The sequence below is a fragment of the Coccinella septempunctata genome, chromosome 1 (genome assembly GCF_907165205.1).
Source record: "Coccinella septempunctata chromosome 1, icCocSept1.1, whole genome shotgun sequence".
NCBI classification, from domain to species: domain Eukaryota; kingdom Metazoa; phylum Arthropoda; class Insecta; order Coleoptera; family Coccinellidae; genus Coccinella; species Coccinella septempunctata.
In genome coordinates, this window is record NC_058189.1 from 2,543,831 (window position 1) to 2,558,842 (window position 15,012).

Genomic DNA, 15,012 nt, shown 5'->3' on the forward strand with positions numbered 1-15,012 from the left:
CTACAAGGCACAACTAGTGGAGGCTCCATTTTGGCCGCCATCAGAACAGTTCGGGAGTGAGAGGGTTGAATGTGATTTTGTTGTTAGGAAGTAGGAAATTGAACAATTTTTGTTTCTTATACTGTCTGAAAAGTTTAATAGATGCGTGGTTTTATTTAGTTTTATTGCTTTCATTGATTGATATTGTTTCACAAACGATGAGCCTTTTTAATAATTGTTGTGAAAGTTTCAAGAAAACAACTGTTGAATAGACTTAGGGAGTGCGGGAGACTTGACCCATGCTATGGTCGGGACATAATCAGTCCAAGTTTCTCTCACCGAGCTTAGATGATAGTTTGCTTTAAAAAAAAAATTGAATAATAGAAATAGATAAAAAATATTAAAGGGTTACAAAAAGTAAAAACCATTATGGAAATGAGTGAAAGTGACTCTGAAATAGAAAATATGTATTTCATAGGCTGTTACATCTGATGATGAAAACCTTGACATAGACAATCGTTGGTCATTGGAAATTGTTTTCTATCAATGTTTTTCCTGATAAACAAACTTATGGTCAAGTGTCTTTCGCCCCCTGTTCAACTCTTCCATAGGTTAGGGAGAAATCAGCCAATTTTCGGTTCTTAAAAAAGAATTGCTGTAGTGAAAATGTTCATCTCACTATCACTCTACTACTATTATTATCTATCGTGACCTATTTGGGCATGATATCTTCAAGCAAAAAAATGAGTTGCTACCATTAACAGTTGAAGTGGCTTCAGAGTGAAAAGGGGTTCAACTCTTCCGGACTCCCCATAAGCTTATGACTTACTATTTTAGGCCCGTTTGCACCAATACCCCTTAAAACGAGTACTTAACTAAGTGTCGTTTAAAGTTAATGGACGCTTAATTTTGTTCCTAGTTGCACGACTGTGGCTTATCAGAATCTTAAGTAAGGGGCCCTTAAGTTTTTATATCTATATACGTGAAGAATGAAAGGAATGTTTGTTGGTCGAAGATGATGGGATGATATGATCATGAAAAATGGATAGTGAATTTTTGTTAGTCTTTGTTATTACCAATGATACGACTTGCTTTATTCCATTTCGACATCGACTAATTGGAGAAATCTGCGTACTCTAAAATGCCAGAGATATCTGACACGTCTTCCAGTTTTATCATTGACCATTACTTACCATAAAAATACCACAAATTCAAAGAACCCAATTCTTCAAACTAAGTTGAACGCTATCTGATGAATATTTGAACGTTTTGTAAAATATGTTCAAAAATTAAAAAGTATCTGTGGAATTTGAGGAATTGGATCCTTTTGCTGAATACAACTCTGTTTAAAAGACGCACAGATGTGAATTGTCACATCTGTGCGTCTGTGCTAGTTATTCTGAGGGTAATTCTGTTTTTCCACAGCTCATTATGAAAACTGAAAATGGCTATATCTTTTTATCAGGGCCAGAAAAATGTTTCCTTTCGACTCAAGAATCTATACTGTTAAAATATTTGTACGAGTCAAAGACTACATTGCACTCAAAATTTTCGTGAGACAATGCAATAGAACTGTCAGCTGGCCTGACGTTCGTCAACGTAAATCCGAACTCAAATGAGTTTTTAGGTGGGGCAGACCAACCTCGCCTATAAAAGCTTGTGTGTGTGTGGGAGGCGGTTGTGTGTGGGGGGTGTGTGTGTACGTGTGTGTGTGTGCGTGTGTGTGTGTACGTGTGTGTGTGCGTGCGTGTGTGTGTACGTGTGTGCGTGCGCACGCGTGTGTGTGTACGTGTGTGTGTGCGTGCGTGTGTGTGTGTGCGTGCGTGTGTGTGTGTGTGTGCGTGTGTGTGTGGGGGTGTAGGATGTGCGTTTCGAGTATCGAGTGTCGTGTGTCGAGAGTAGAGTGTCGTGTGTCGAGTGTCGAGTGCCGAGTGTCGAGTGCCGAGTATCGTGTGTCGAGTGTCGTGTGTCGTGTGTCGTGTGTCGAGTGTCGAGTGTCAAGTGTCGAGTGTCGAGTGTCGGGTGTCGAGTGTCGAGTGTCGAGTGTCGTGTGTCGAGTGTCGAGTGTCGGGTGTCGAGTGTCGAGTGTCGAGTGTCAAGTGTCGAGTGTCGAGTGCCGAGTATCGTGTGTCGAGTGTCGTGTGTCGAGTGTCGTGTGTCGAGTGTCGAGTGTCGAGTGTATGGCGCGTGTGTGTGTGGTGGTGTGTGTGGTGTGTGTGTGGTGTGTGTGTGGGTGGAGTGTGTGTGTGTGTGTGTGTGTGGTGTGTGTGTGGTGTGTGTGTGTGTGTGTGTGTGGTGTGCGTGTGTGGTGTGCGTGTGTGGTGTGCGTGTGTGGTGTGCGTGTGTGGTGTGCGTGTGTGTGTGCGTGCGTGTGTGTGTGTACGTGTGTGTGTGCGCGCGCGTGTGTGTGTACGTGTGTGTGTGTGCGCGTGTGTGGGTGTACGTGTGTGTGTGTGCGTGCGTGTGTGTGTGCGTGCGTGTGTGTGTGTGTGTGTGTGCGTGTGTGTGTGGGGGTGAAGGATGTGCGTTTCGAGTATCGAGTGTCGTGTGTCGAGAGTAGAGTGTCGTGTGTCGAGAGTAGAGTGTCGTGTGTCGAGTGTCGAGTGCCGAGTGTCGAGTGCCGAGTATCGTGTGTCGAGTGTCGTGTGTCGTGTGTCGAGTGTCGTGTGTCGAGTGTCGAGTGTCGGGTGTCGAGTGTCGAGTGTCCAGTGTCGAGTGTCGAGTGTCGAGTGCCGAGTATCGTGTGTCGAGTGTCGAGTGTCGTGTGTCGAGTGTCGAGTGTCGAGTGTCGAGTGTCCAGTGTCAAGTGTCGAGTGTCGAGTGTCGGGTGTCGAGTGTCGAGTGTATGGCGCGTGTGTGTGTGGTGGTTTGTGTGGTGTGTGTGTGGTGTGTGTGTGGAGTGTGTGTGTGTGTGTGTGTGTGGTGTGTGTGTGTGGTGTGTGTGTGTGTGGTGTGCGTGTGTGGTGTGCGTGTGTGGTGTGCGTGTGTGGTGTGCGTCTGTGTGGGGTGGGTGTGTGTGGGTGGGTGTGTGTGGGTGGGTGTGTGTGGGGTGTGTGTGTGTGTTTGTGGGGTGTGTGTGTGGTTTGTGTGTGGGTGTGTGTGTGTGTGTATGTGTGTGTGGTGTGTGTGTGTGGTGTGTGTGTGTGTGGTGTGCGTGTGTGGTGTGCGTCTGTGTGGGGTGTGTGTGTGTTTGTGTGGGGTGTGTGTGGGGTGGGCGTTTGTGTGTGGGGTGGGTGTGCGTGTGTGTGTGGGGAAGACGTGTGTGTGGGGTAGGTGTGTGTGTGTGTGTGCGTGGGGCGTTTGTGTGTGGGGTGTGTGTTTGTGTGTGTGCGTGGGGCGTTTGTGCGTGTGTCTGTGTGAGTGTGTGCGTGTGTGTGTGTGCGCGCGCGCGCGTATGTTGTGGTGCAGGGTGTGTGTGTCGCGCGCGTGTGTATGTGTGTGTGTGTGTGTGTGTGTGTGTGTGTGTGTGTGTGTGTGTGTGTGTGTGAGGGGGATTTGTCGGGTGTGTGTGTGTGTATGAGGGATTTGTCGGGTGTGTGTGCAGGTGTGTGTGGGGGGTGCAGGGTGTGCGTTTCGAGTGTCGATTGTCGTGAGTCGTGTGTCGAGCGTCGTGTGTCGTGTGTCGAGTGTCGAGTGTCGGGTGTCGAGTGTCAATATTCGGGTGTCGAGTGTCAAGTGTCGAGTGTCGAATGTCGAGAATCGAGAGTGTGGCGCGTGTGTGTGGCGGTGTTTGTGGTGGAGTGTGTGTGGGTGGGGTGTGTCGAGTGTCGTGTGTCGTGTGTCGAGTGTCGAGTGTCGGGTGTCGAGTGTCAAGTGTCGAGTGTCAAGTGTCGTGTGTCGAGTGTCGAGTGTCAAGTGTCGAGTGTCAAGTGTCGAGTGTCGAGTGTCAAGTGTCGTGTGTCGAGTGTCGAGTGTCAAGTGTCGAGTGTCGGGTGTCGAGTGTCGAGTGTCGGGTGTCGAGTGTCAAGTGTCGAGTGTCAAGTGTCGAGTGTCGAGTGTCAAGTGTCGAATGTCGGGTGTCGAGTGTCGGGTGTCGGGTGTCGAGTGTCAAGTGTCGAGTGTCGAGTGTCAAGTGTCGAGTGTCAAGTGTCAAGTGTCGAGTGTCGAGTGTCAAGTGTCGTGTGTCGAGTGTCGAGTGTCAAGTGTCAAGTGTCGAGTGTCGAGTGTCAAGTGTCGAGTGTCGAGTGTCAAGTGTCGAGTGTCGAGTGTCAAGTGTCGAGTGTCAAGTGTCAAGTGTCGAGTGTCGAATGTCGAGAATCGAGAGTGTGGCGCGTGTGTGTGGCGGTGTTTGTGGTGGAGTGTGTGTGGGTGGGGTGTGTCGAGTGTCGTGTGTCGTGTGTCGAGTGTCGAGTGTCGGGTGTCGAGTGTCGAGTGTCAAGTGTCGAGTGTCGAGTGTCAAGTGTCGTGTGTCGAGTGTCGAGTGTCAAGTGTCGAGTGTCAAGTGTCGAGTGTCGAGTGTCAAGTGTCGTGTGTCGAGTGTCGAGTGTCAAGTGTCGGGTGTCGAGTGTCGAGTGTCGGGTGTCGAGTGTCAAGTGTCGAGTGTCAAGTGTCGAGTGTCGAATGTCGAGAATCGAGAGTGTGGCGCGTGTGTGTGGCGGTGTTTGTGGTGGAGTGTGTGTGGGTGGGGTGTGTCGAGTGTCGTGTGTCGTGTGTCGAGTGTCGAGTGTCGGGTGTCGAGTGTCGAGTGTCAAGTGTCGAGTGTCGAGTGTCAAGTGTCGTGTGTCGAGTGTCGAGTGTCAAGTGTCGAGTGTCAAGTGTCGAGTGTCGAGTGTCAAGTGTCGTGTGTCGAGTGTCGAGTGTCAAGTGTCGGGTGTCGAGTGTCGAGTGTCGGGTGTCGAGTGTCAAGTGTCGAGTGTCAAGTGTCGAGTGTCGAGTGTCAAGTGTCGGGTGTCGAGTGTCGGGTGTCGGGTGTCGAGTGTCAAGTGTCGAGTGTCGAGTGTCAAGTGTCGAGTGTCAAGTGTCAAGTGTCGAGTGTCGAGTGTCAAGTGTCGTGTGTCGAGTGTCGAGTGTCGTGTGTCGAGTGTCGTGTGTCGAGTGTCGAGTGTCGGGTGTCGAGTGTCAATATTCGGGTGTCGAGTGTCAAGTGTCGAGTGTCGAATGTCGAGAATCGAGAGTGTGGCGCGTGTGTGTGGCGGTGTTTGTGGTGGAGTGTGTGTGGGTGGGGTGTGTCGAGTGTCGTGTGTCGTGTGTCGAGTGTCAGGTGTCGAGTGTCGAGTGTCAAGTGTCGAGTGTCAAGTGTCGTGTGTCGAGTGTCGAGTGTCAAGTGTCGAGTGTCGAGTGTCGGGTGTCGAGTGTCGAGTGTCGTGTGTCGAGTGTCGAGTGTCGGGTGTCGAGTATCGAGTGTATGGCGTGTGTGTGTGTGGCGGTGTGTGTGGGTGGAGTGTGTGTGTGGTGTGTGTGTGTGTGTGTGTGTGTGGTGTGCGTGTGTGGAGTGCGTGTGTGGTGTGCGTGTGTGTGTGTGTGTGTGTGTGTGAGGGATTTGTCGGGTGTGTGTGTATTAGGGATTTGTCGGGTGTGTGTGTATGAGGGATTTGTCGGGGGTGTGTGCGGGTGTGTGTGGGGGGTGCAGGGTGTGCGTGTCGAGTGTCGTGTGTCGTGTGTCGAGTGTCGAGTGTCGTGTGTCGAGTGTCGGGTGTCGAGTGTCAAGTCGGGTGTCGAGTGTCAAGTGTCGGGTGTCGAGTGTCAAGTGTCGAGTGTCGAGTGTCGAATGTCGAATGTCGAGTGTGTGGCGCGTGTGTGTGGCGATGTGTGTGGGTGGAGTGTGTGTGGGTGGGGTGAGTGTGTGTCTGTGTGTGTGTGTGTGTATGTGTGTGTGGGTGTGTGTGGGTGGGGTGAGTGTGTGTCTGTGTGTGTGTGTGTGTGTATGTGTGTGTGGGTGTGAGTGGTGTGCGTGTGTGGTGTGCGTGTGTGATGTGCGTGTGTGATGTGCGTGTGTGGTGTGCGTGTGTGGTGTGCGTCTGTGTGGGGTGTGTGGGGTGGGTGTGTGTGGTGTGCGTGTGTGGTGTGCGTCTGTGTGGGGTGTGTGGAGTGGGTGTGTGTGGGTCGTTTGTGTGTGGGGTGTGTGTGGGTGGAGTGTGTGTGGGTAGGGTGTGTGTGTGGGGTGTGTTTGGGTGGTGTGGCTGGAAGAAGAACCAAATGTAGTTTTTGATAGAGAAGAGCCTAATTAATCTATATTCTGAATTTCAAAACGATACGACGAAATATGTATTTTGGCTGAAAATTTTTCATGATGTATAGCCTTGCGTTTTTTTCGATCGACATCGAAAATCCCCTGATTCCATCACAGTTTTGAAGAAAAAAATTATGCTGGCTTGTTGTATTGGATAGAAGATCATTTGAATTACAATTCCTACTAGTTTTTCCAAAAACTCTAAAGACATATTTTCATCGCTTGATCCTTGATTCAACTGAGGGTGGATTGAAGATCATAATAATTTATTGTTTCTAGTCATGTTGGAATATTTTCAAAAATGTCTGAAGAAAATTGTGCTTTTATTCCTTGATCCAGATTGCGTTGGATTGAAGATCAATTGGTCAGATATGTCTCTAGTCATGGCGCAATATTTTCAAGAATGTCTAAAGAAAATTTTCTTTTTTCATCTTTATTCCGGCTGCTAGGGCCTACCAAAATTTCTGCCCTAATAATTCACTTGAAGAAGAACCGATTGCAGTTTCTGGTAGAGAATAGCCTAATTAAACTATATTTCGAATTTCAAGACGATACGAAAAAAAAAAGCATTTTCGGCCAATTCATGATGTATATATAGCCTTTTTTATTGTCCTCGTTAGTACGAATGCGATGAGTGATTGCCAAGCAAGTGGTGGTAATCTACAAAGGGTACTCAACTCCTCAACAGAAGAAACGAGTTTGTTGCTAACTATAGTATAATTTGTGACACAAAATTGAAAAACTGATGGCATAACAATAAAGGTAAAAGAAAAGGCTTGATATTCAATAATGAATTCATTCAATTTTCAAAATCCATCAAAAATGGAGTGTTCTGCAGCCAGTTCAACAAATTATTTTAGCCTTGCTTTAGCCATTTAAATGCCACTTAACAGTTGGTGCAACGTAATTTAAGTTAAGGGTTCATTTCAAGGGACACTTAACACTAAATGCGTTCGGTGCAAACGGGTCTTTTATTCGTGAAACCTAATGACAGACTATCAACATATTGATTACGAAATTTTTCTTGCCCTTTCGAACAAAAAGGAGAGATTATTTGACTCTATGGTCTTGGACGAGGAATCACCTATTGCATTTTGCAGCATTTTTAATCAACACTTTGTATAATCCACACTGCAAAAGGATCTTTAATGTTTTTCGAAGAAAATGAGATGAGCTGCCAACTTCCATTCGATTCACATTCAGTACCTAGCAAAGGAGGCCTTCATTCAACCAGACATGAATCAATTTCCTGAATGTAAATACTTTGAAATCAACAAAGACAAATCGAAAATTTCATCGACCATTTCTCGACTAATAATGGATATTCACATTAACCCCTATCGATTATTTACCTGAGTCAACAGATGCGGAACTAGCATTCACCAGGGACTTGCTACGACGCGATTCAATAGAGCTAGGCCTGGAGGAGCGATAACCTTCTTTCTTGAGCTCGCCGACGGCAGTTCTTACGTCCAAATCGCTAGTGGTATCTCTTTCTTTATCGGCGGAAAGCAAGGGCGTTACGAAGGAGTCCAGGGCTTCCGAGGACGAGTTCGACAGTTTCAGATTGTCGAATTGTGAAGAGGGGCTCGATAGGGGAGCAGGAATAGTATTGGGATAATCGGAATTTATCCGAGATGTGAGGTTGGCCGAGTGTTCTTCTACCATTCTGCGAGGGTTAACCTGGAAAAAGATCATTTGTGTTAGGTCTTTTTCTGAAGCCATTGAGTGGGGCTTGTATAGGTTCATTTCACTTTCCGAGAGGAGATAACTAAACTGTTTATTCGAAGAGTAGAGTGAAGTGAAGCATCTTACATATAAGGTGGACCACTTCCAGCTGGATTTTTCTGATTTTATGAGTTTTTTCGGAAAATGCCAAGATAAGTCAATTTTTATTCGGAAGGAGACATCTTTTGATTGCGAATTCGTGTCTAAAACTTAAATTAAGTACACAATTTTATGTAGGAAAAAGGTTATGTATGTGTCGCAGGCTTATCATAATATCAGTCTTGTTTAATACGCCTAGGCTTTTTCAATATGACTAGGCGATGGTAAAACTAAAAAAGTAAATGAAAATCGGACAATATGAATGATTATTCAGGACGTGTTATAATACGCCTGACGCTTCTTAGGCCCGGTACTTTCATGTGCGAATAGATAAATTTATTCGATAGATAAGTCTTATTCGTAGGATAAGTAAAAATGCTGTCTTTTCATTTTCAGATAGTGTTATTCGTCGAATAAATCTGTCATTGAAACTTAATAATAAGAGTTTATTTGTCATAGATCGAATATCGGTACGTCATAATTGGTTGAATTTTTAAAATTCTTGATGTATGTTTATTCTTTGTGTGATTTTCACGAAATATTTGCTTTCTAGTTGGAATTATGACAATTTCTGCAATGCGGTGTCTTATTTTACATTAATCAGTGAAAATTGGTATACCGTGCTTTCATAGAATTGTTATTCGTCGAACGATTTCATCTGAAAGCACCGAAATAAGGTATCCTTCAGATAGGAAATTATTTGACGGATACTTATTGACAGTGAATAAAATTTATTCGAAGGTGAAAGTACCGGGCCTAAGTCTTATTGTACACTGCGCAAAAAAATTAACGCACATTATGGAAATCTCAAATTTATTCTACAACTGAAGGTGTTCTCCATGATAATTATTTTTATCAGAATTATGCATGCATATTTTATCCACTTTCAACGGTTTTCTTCAATACAGATGTTTTTTCCCAGCAGGAATAAAAAATATTATCAGATTTTGAATGTATTGGTTCCATTCGGGTAACAACTGCCATTCAAGAACGTTACTTGAGAGTTTCTTCGTTGAGACAACGGCCTGCAACCGCTCGCTTCCTTCAAATTCAGCTTGAGCAAACTCATGAGGTGCAAATTAGCACTCAGACAATAAGAAATCGCCTCAGAGAATATGATTTAAGGCCTCGTGTCGCGGCAAGAGGCCCAGCTCTTACCCCAGCCCATCGAAGGGCGCGTTTAGATTTTGCGAGAGAGCATATCCATTGGGAAGAGGCCGATTGGGAAAGAGTTCTCTTCACAGATGAGTCTAGATTCTGCCTCTACCATTGTGATCGAAGTTCGCTTGTAGACAGACGTCCATATGAATGATATGCTCAGTGCAATTTCCTGAATACTACTGGTTTCGGGGGAGGATCGATTATGGTATGGGGTGGAATATCTATGACTGCTCGCACAGACCTAGTGGTCGTTGATAATGGAGCTATGAATGCTGATAAGTATATAAGGAACATTCTTGAAGAGCATGTAGTGCCATTTGCCCCATACATTGGTGAAAATTTCCATTTTTATGGACGATAATGCCAGACCCCATCGTGCGCGCATCGTTCAGGAGTACCTTGAAGAGATTGAAGTCTCTCGAATGGAATGGCCAGCAAGAAGTCCAGATCTCAATCCGATTGAGCAGGTTTGGGACAACCTCAATAGAAGGCTGAGAAGTTCAGAAAATCATCCAGCTACTCTTAATGACTTAGGAATCCAACTCGGAGAAATCTGGGAAGGATTAGATCAGAACATTTTAAGATCACTCATTTTGAGTATGAACCGTCGTTTCCGAGCTGTAATTAACGCAAGGGGTGACTATACCAAGTATTAAATCACTTATCAGCATTTCAGTATTTTGAAAATTGTTCATTTCTCTTCTTTCACATAAGATTCGGTGAAATCCTGAATTTTTCTTCCATTTAATGTGTCTTGTTTCGTTCAAAACCTTCCCGAGAGAACATAAAAAATAAATTATAAAGTCAATGTAGAGTTAACTTTCATTAAAATTGAGATTTTCAGAATGTGCGTTAATTTTTTTGCGCAGTGTAATTGTACGTGATATTTTTAGAATTTGAGTGTACAAAATACGTCGTATAATATCCTATTTGGATGTATTCATATCATTTATTGATTTGAAATATCGAAAATAAAAGGTAATCGATGAGTTTCCATAGGAAATTTTTTATTTTCAGCCTACAGTCATTTCCACTGACACTTCTGCGAATTCATTATTTCTATGCATAGACATAGGGTCTCTATGTCTATGTTTCTACGATTAAGTACAGCAAATATTCCAGTCAATTCTTTGAAAAAGGCTGCTGTGAAATGTATGGGCACATTTAGCGTACGATGAAAATGTAGCGTTCATTGTGCAAGCAAATCGCTTCCCACAAATTGAACATGATGAACCGACGCTTACACCGAAAACTTTGTAGATTATTCACGGAAATAGTTTTATCTGGTCGAAACAGCTTGTGGAGAATATGGATCACTGTAATTAATAGTTTCTCCGGAAAGTTTACGAAGTTATCTTCTTCTTCAATTCAGATGCCATATTTCATCCAACAGCAGTAATCAGAAATTTCATTCTTCAAATTTGATTTAGGACTTTTGGAGTTTCCACATACTCCTGCAGCAGTTTTGGGTGATAGCAAGGAATTTCTTAACACATTCAGTTTTCCCATTGAAGAATAATTGTTATTTATAGAACAAGAGAGTTAAATTAACATTTTTAGCTCAAGTCTTTTATATAAATTTTTTTTCCATTTTGAATAAAATTCAACAATTTCCAGAGAGTTATCTGATTTATGAACCATAGATTATTCTATGTTTATGAAATGACATGGAAGGTGTTGCTTCGATTGTTTGTTGCTAGGGCATTATTCAACTCATAGCAACAGATGACGTTTATAGTTCATATTCATGTTGTTCAATTTCACTTTGTGAGTTGAAATTAATTAATTTCTCTCATATTTATATACTCGTAATTGAAGGAGTTCAAATGGCAAAAACTCGTTTTGATAAGTAAATGTATGAAATTTGATTTCTATCTGCAATAAGAAAAAAAATAGTTTCAGAAAAAGATTGTGCAAAAAATTCTATGTTCATATTTCACCAATCCTTCGACTCATTTCACACATTATTCAATACTTAGTTTTATCATTCAATAGTGGTAACTCCGTATACTATATGTTGAAATTGACCATGTGTTTAAAATCGGAGCAGGTCATTAAATATCCGATATAAAAAGAGTATATTCTTTCCCTTTTTCGAACTAAGATATACGATATCCTCACCTATGCATCTGTAAGGGGAAGACGCATCAGCATCGCCATGGAGGCGTTGCAGACTGCGTTCCGATGTTAGTCGTCCACATCCTGAACAACTCGAAATATTATCTGTAAAGAAAAAATACTTATAATTCTTGATAAGAGATACATGTTAAAAAATATTCGGAAATAATTTTTAAATAGGAAAAATATATCGTCAATTATATCAATTATACAGGTTCAGTCTTTGACTCGTACAAATATTTCAACAGTAGATTCTTGAGGTCTAAAGAAACACTTTTTTCCTATACAATTTTTTTCGATTCGGTCCTGATAAAAAGATAAAGTCATTTTAAGCAAAGCTATGCTACCTCTGAGGAAACAAAATTCCCTTTAGAATAACAAACTTACTCCGGGTTTCATAAAGCTTGATCGGGGAATCAACGCTTGATTGACGAATAAACGTCAATTTGTTTTTAATCGATATTTCAGGAATGATCATTCAGAATATCATTGTCGCATCAAATCATGATGTTCATACGTCCATTTAATTATTCTCAGTTGCTCCTTCTTCAATATATTCAGAAATCGAAAGGTTTCAGTGATTTCGTTTTGTAAATCGAGTGAGTGTCAAATCGTTGATCGGACAATCAAAGTTTTATGAAACCCGATGTAAATCTATGACACAACACATCTGTGGATCTTTTAATCAGAGTTGCATGCAGCCGAAGTATTCAATTTTTCGAATTTCACAGATATTTTTTATTTTTGAATATCAAATTATTCGAAAACGGCGAATTATACGAGAAAATATGAAGAATACTTTTATTTTAAAAAACGTTCAAATATTCATTGGATAGCGTCCAACTTAGTTTCAAGAGTTGGGTTCTTTAAATTTTTGGTATTTTAATGGTATGTAATGGTCATAATGAGAAAACTGGAAGACATGGGTGATAACTTGTGTTGGAAAAAGACTTATCAAATAAATGAAAAACTATTTTCATTCATTTCAATCGATGAAACCTTTTGTGAAATAGAACTAAAAATAATTTTTTTTATGGTTTTTGGCAGCCTGTATCATTTAAACCGAGCCGATTCGGAGAGAATAATAAAAGAAAAAAATGTTTCTTTTGACCTCAAGAATCTACTGTTAAATTATTTGTGAAAGTCAAAGACTCACTCCAACCATTGATTCTCAACATTAATTTTCAATATATTCGCAGGAATGAAAAGTTTTCAGTGATTTCTAATTTGAAATCTAGTGACTGTCAAATTGTTGATCAGGCAATCAAAGTTTCATGGTAACATGAGATGGAGACAATTGTCAGTCAGTTTTTGAAAGGTCAATAATTTTTTTTAGAATCAAATGAATTGAAAGGGATTTACTCCCAGTTTCATAAAACTTCATCAGGAAATTAAAGCTTGATCGATGGATCGTTTTCAATCAATAATTCAATCATGAGCATTTAGCCAACTCATCATTATAGCATCATATGTGCATAGATTTATATACGTCCTTTCAAAGACTCTCAATCGATATTTCTCCAATATATTCAGAAATGAAAAGGTTCCAGTGATTTCGTTTTGGAAATCGAGAGGCAGTCAAATCGTTGATCGGGCAATCAACGTTTTGTGAAACCCGCTATTAAGTTGTGATTCTGTTTATTCAAATTGCCAGTTTAAATAAGTAAAATCACAAAAGTATCAACGGATCATATCAGTACCTATCGAAGTAAGGTGGTGTTTCTTCAAAAAGTACTCAACACTTGAACAGACAGATAATTACCAACTTTTTTCTGATTGAGTTTCATTTTGATTAAAATTGATGGGTTTCCCTCGAACAGAAAAAAATAAAAGGTCCTATTTTCCTGGGTGTTTTCAACCTGAATCGTGACAGAAACACATTGAAACTAAGAGCTGTTAGGTGGGAGTAACGTCTTATACGATAAATTGAACAACAATCAATAATGAAGTAAACATACGAGGGTGAAGGCATGACAGCCGCGTTCTCGAGTATTTCTTCAGAATCAATCGGAAACATTGGCTAAGGGTGAGTAGGAACCCCATGTTACTATCAAATCCGCATTTTCTGTTTCCCCCACGTTTCCCGCATGTAGGGGAAAATCCAAGAAAGAAAACTTTCCAAACGAGAATGCAATGTGGCAATCTGCTTGCTATCCACTAAGAAAAGTCGATACGAATATTGATGGATCATCCACGAGTGTATCATTGCGCGATATTTGGTCATGAGTTAAATATAAATTTTTTATTTGTTTCTCATTTGTAAACGTCAGTTTCCAAAAACACAATATTAATCAAGAAAGTTTATTTTATCAAGTCACTAACTTGTAAACCTGATAGTTAACTTGCAAAATTTTTACAAGTTAGTAGTATTACATATTTACATTAGAAAATTTTGTTTTATCGTCATATATGTTGAAAATCATGGTACAATTGTTATTTCCAGTAACACAGATTTTTGATGATGAAGGAGTTGATACTGATGATGATGAACCATCTGTTGACTCAGAAACTGCTGAACTCGAGGACTGCAGAACATTTGTACTCTCCTTACTACCAAATAATTTGCTAGACATTTCAATTTTTTTGTTGACCGAATCATCGACATAACTCATCGCAATTTCGGTGCTCTTCCACCCTCCTGCACGCTTTAGTGCTAAAATATCTCCACTCGAATCCGCAACCATAGTGGCTCCAGTTCTGCGAAAAGAGTGGCCGGTGTATAACTCTGGGTCTTTTAAACCTAAATATTTCGCTATTTGCTTTGGGACACCACCAATAGTGTGCTGGCCAGCATTAAGGGAAAAGCACTTTCCATGTCGGTATGTCAAAAAAAAATCTTAGGCTTTCTGTTCCAGGAGGCCGAAGATTTACATATTTTCTGTATAACATGCAGGGCTTGAAGCTGCAGCCATCATCGGTTATGGTGAATCTTCTTGTTGTTAAATTTTTTGTTTGCCGCAATGTCACAATAACGTATTTTCCCATATCTTCTACATCATTCATGTTTAAGGAGAGAATTTCGTCACATCGACAACATCTAAAAATCCCAAACATTGTTACAATTTTCGCCAGCAACCACTGGTCATCAGGAGCATGTAAAAGAAATTGTTCAGCCTCTTCTTTACTTAATACCTTGGCCTTTTTTGGCGTATAACGCTCATTTTTTCGTTTCAGAAACGCTATTACCTTTTGAAATCTGCAAATGACAACTAAACGTCATATTTTTCAATAAATTTTTTAAGGAAAACAAAACTGCGAACAGAGGCATTTTGTTTTATTTCCAAGCAGCATTTTTCCCATAAAATTAGGGCTGAATCTAGCTGATAGTTGATTCGAGTAGACCAACAAAACATCTTCAGTTACCCCAATCACACTATTTTTGTTTTGCCACTTTTTGAAGTCGTCGTATTCTCGCTCGTACCTTGAAGCTGATTTTGCAAGTAATAAATATGAAGCTACACTGCTGGCTGCCTCAATAATTTCTTTTGGTACATTCATTTTCGCTTTCGCCAAAACAAATGTAAAGAAAAATGAACCGACATGTTCATGGCAATGCTTCCATAGCTAACGACATTTGTGACAAATTATTGAGATTTTTTTTGGAATTTATCTAACCTTTTTACAAATGAGAAAAACAAATAAAATATAAAACAATACCCGCAAGGTAACGGGTTTTTACTGGCGAATGGAGGATATAACTGACGAGCCACAGGCGAGTCAGTTACCTCCTTACTTTGCTAGTAATATATGTTATATAC

General features: G+C 41.5%; 1 protein-coding gene across 2 annotated transcripts in view; it reads right to left on the reverse strand.

Moving 5' to 3' along the window:
- The window catches only part of LOC123321491 (kazrin), a 39,566-nt gene extending 28,200 nt beyond the window's left edge, over positions 1–11,366 (reverse strand). For both annotated transcript variants that reach the window (XM_044909140.1, XM_044909133.1), the window contains exons 1-2: positions 11,258–11,366; positions 7,501–7,831 (exon numbers count right to left, since the gene is read on the reverse strand). In XM_044909140.1, coding sequence (XP_044765075.1) covers positions 7,501–7,816 — 316 coding nt within the window. In that variant the 5' untranslated portion in view covers positions 7,817–7,831; positions 11,258–11,366. The remainder of the gene's footprint in view (positions 1–7,500; positions 7,832–11,257) is intronic.
- Between the last annotated feature and the right edge of the window lie 3,646 nt (positions 11,367–15,012).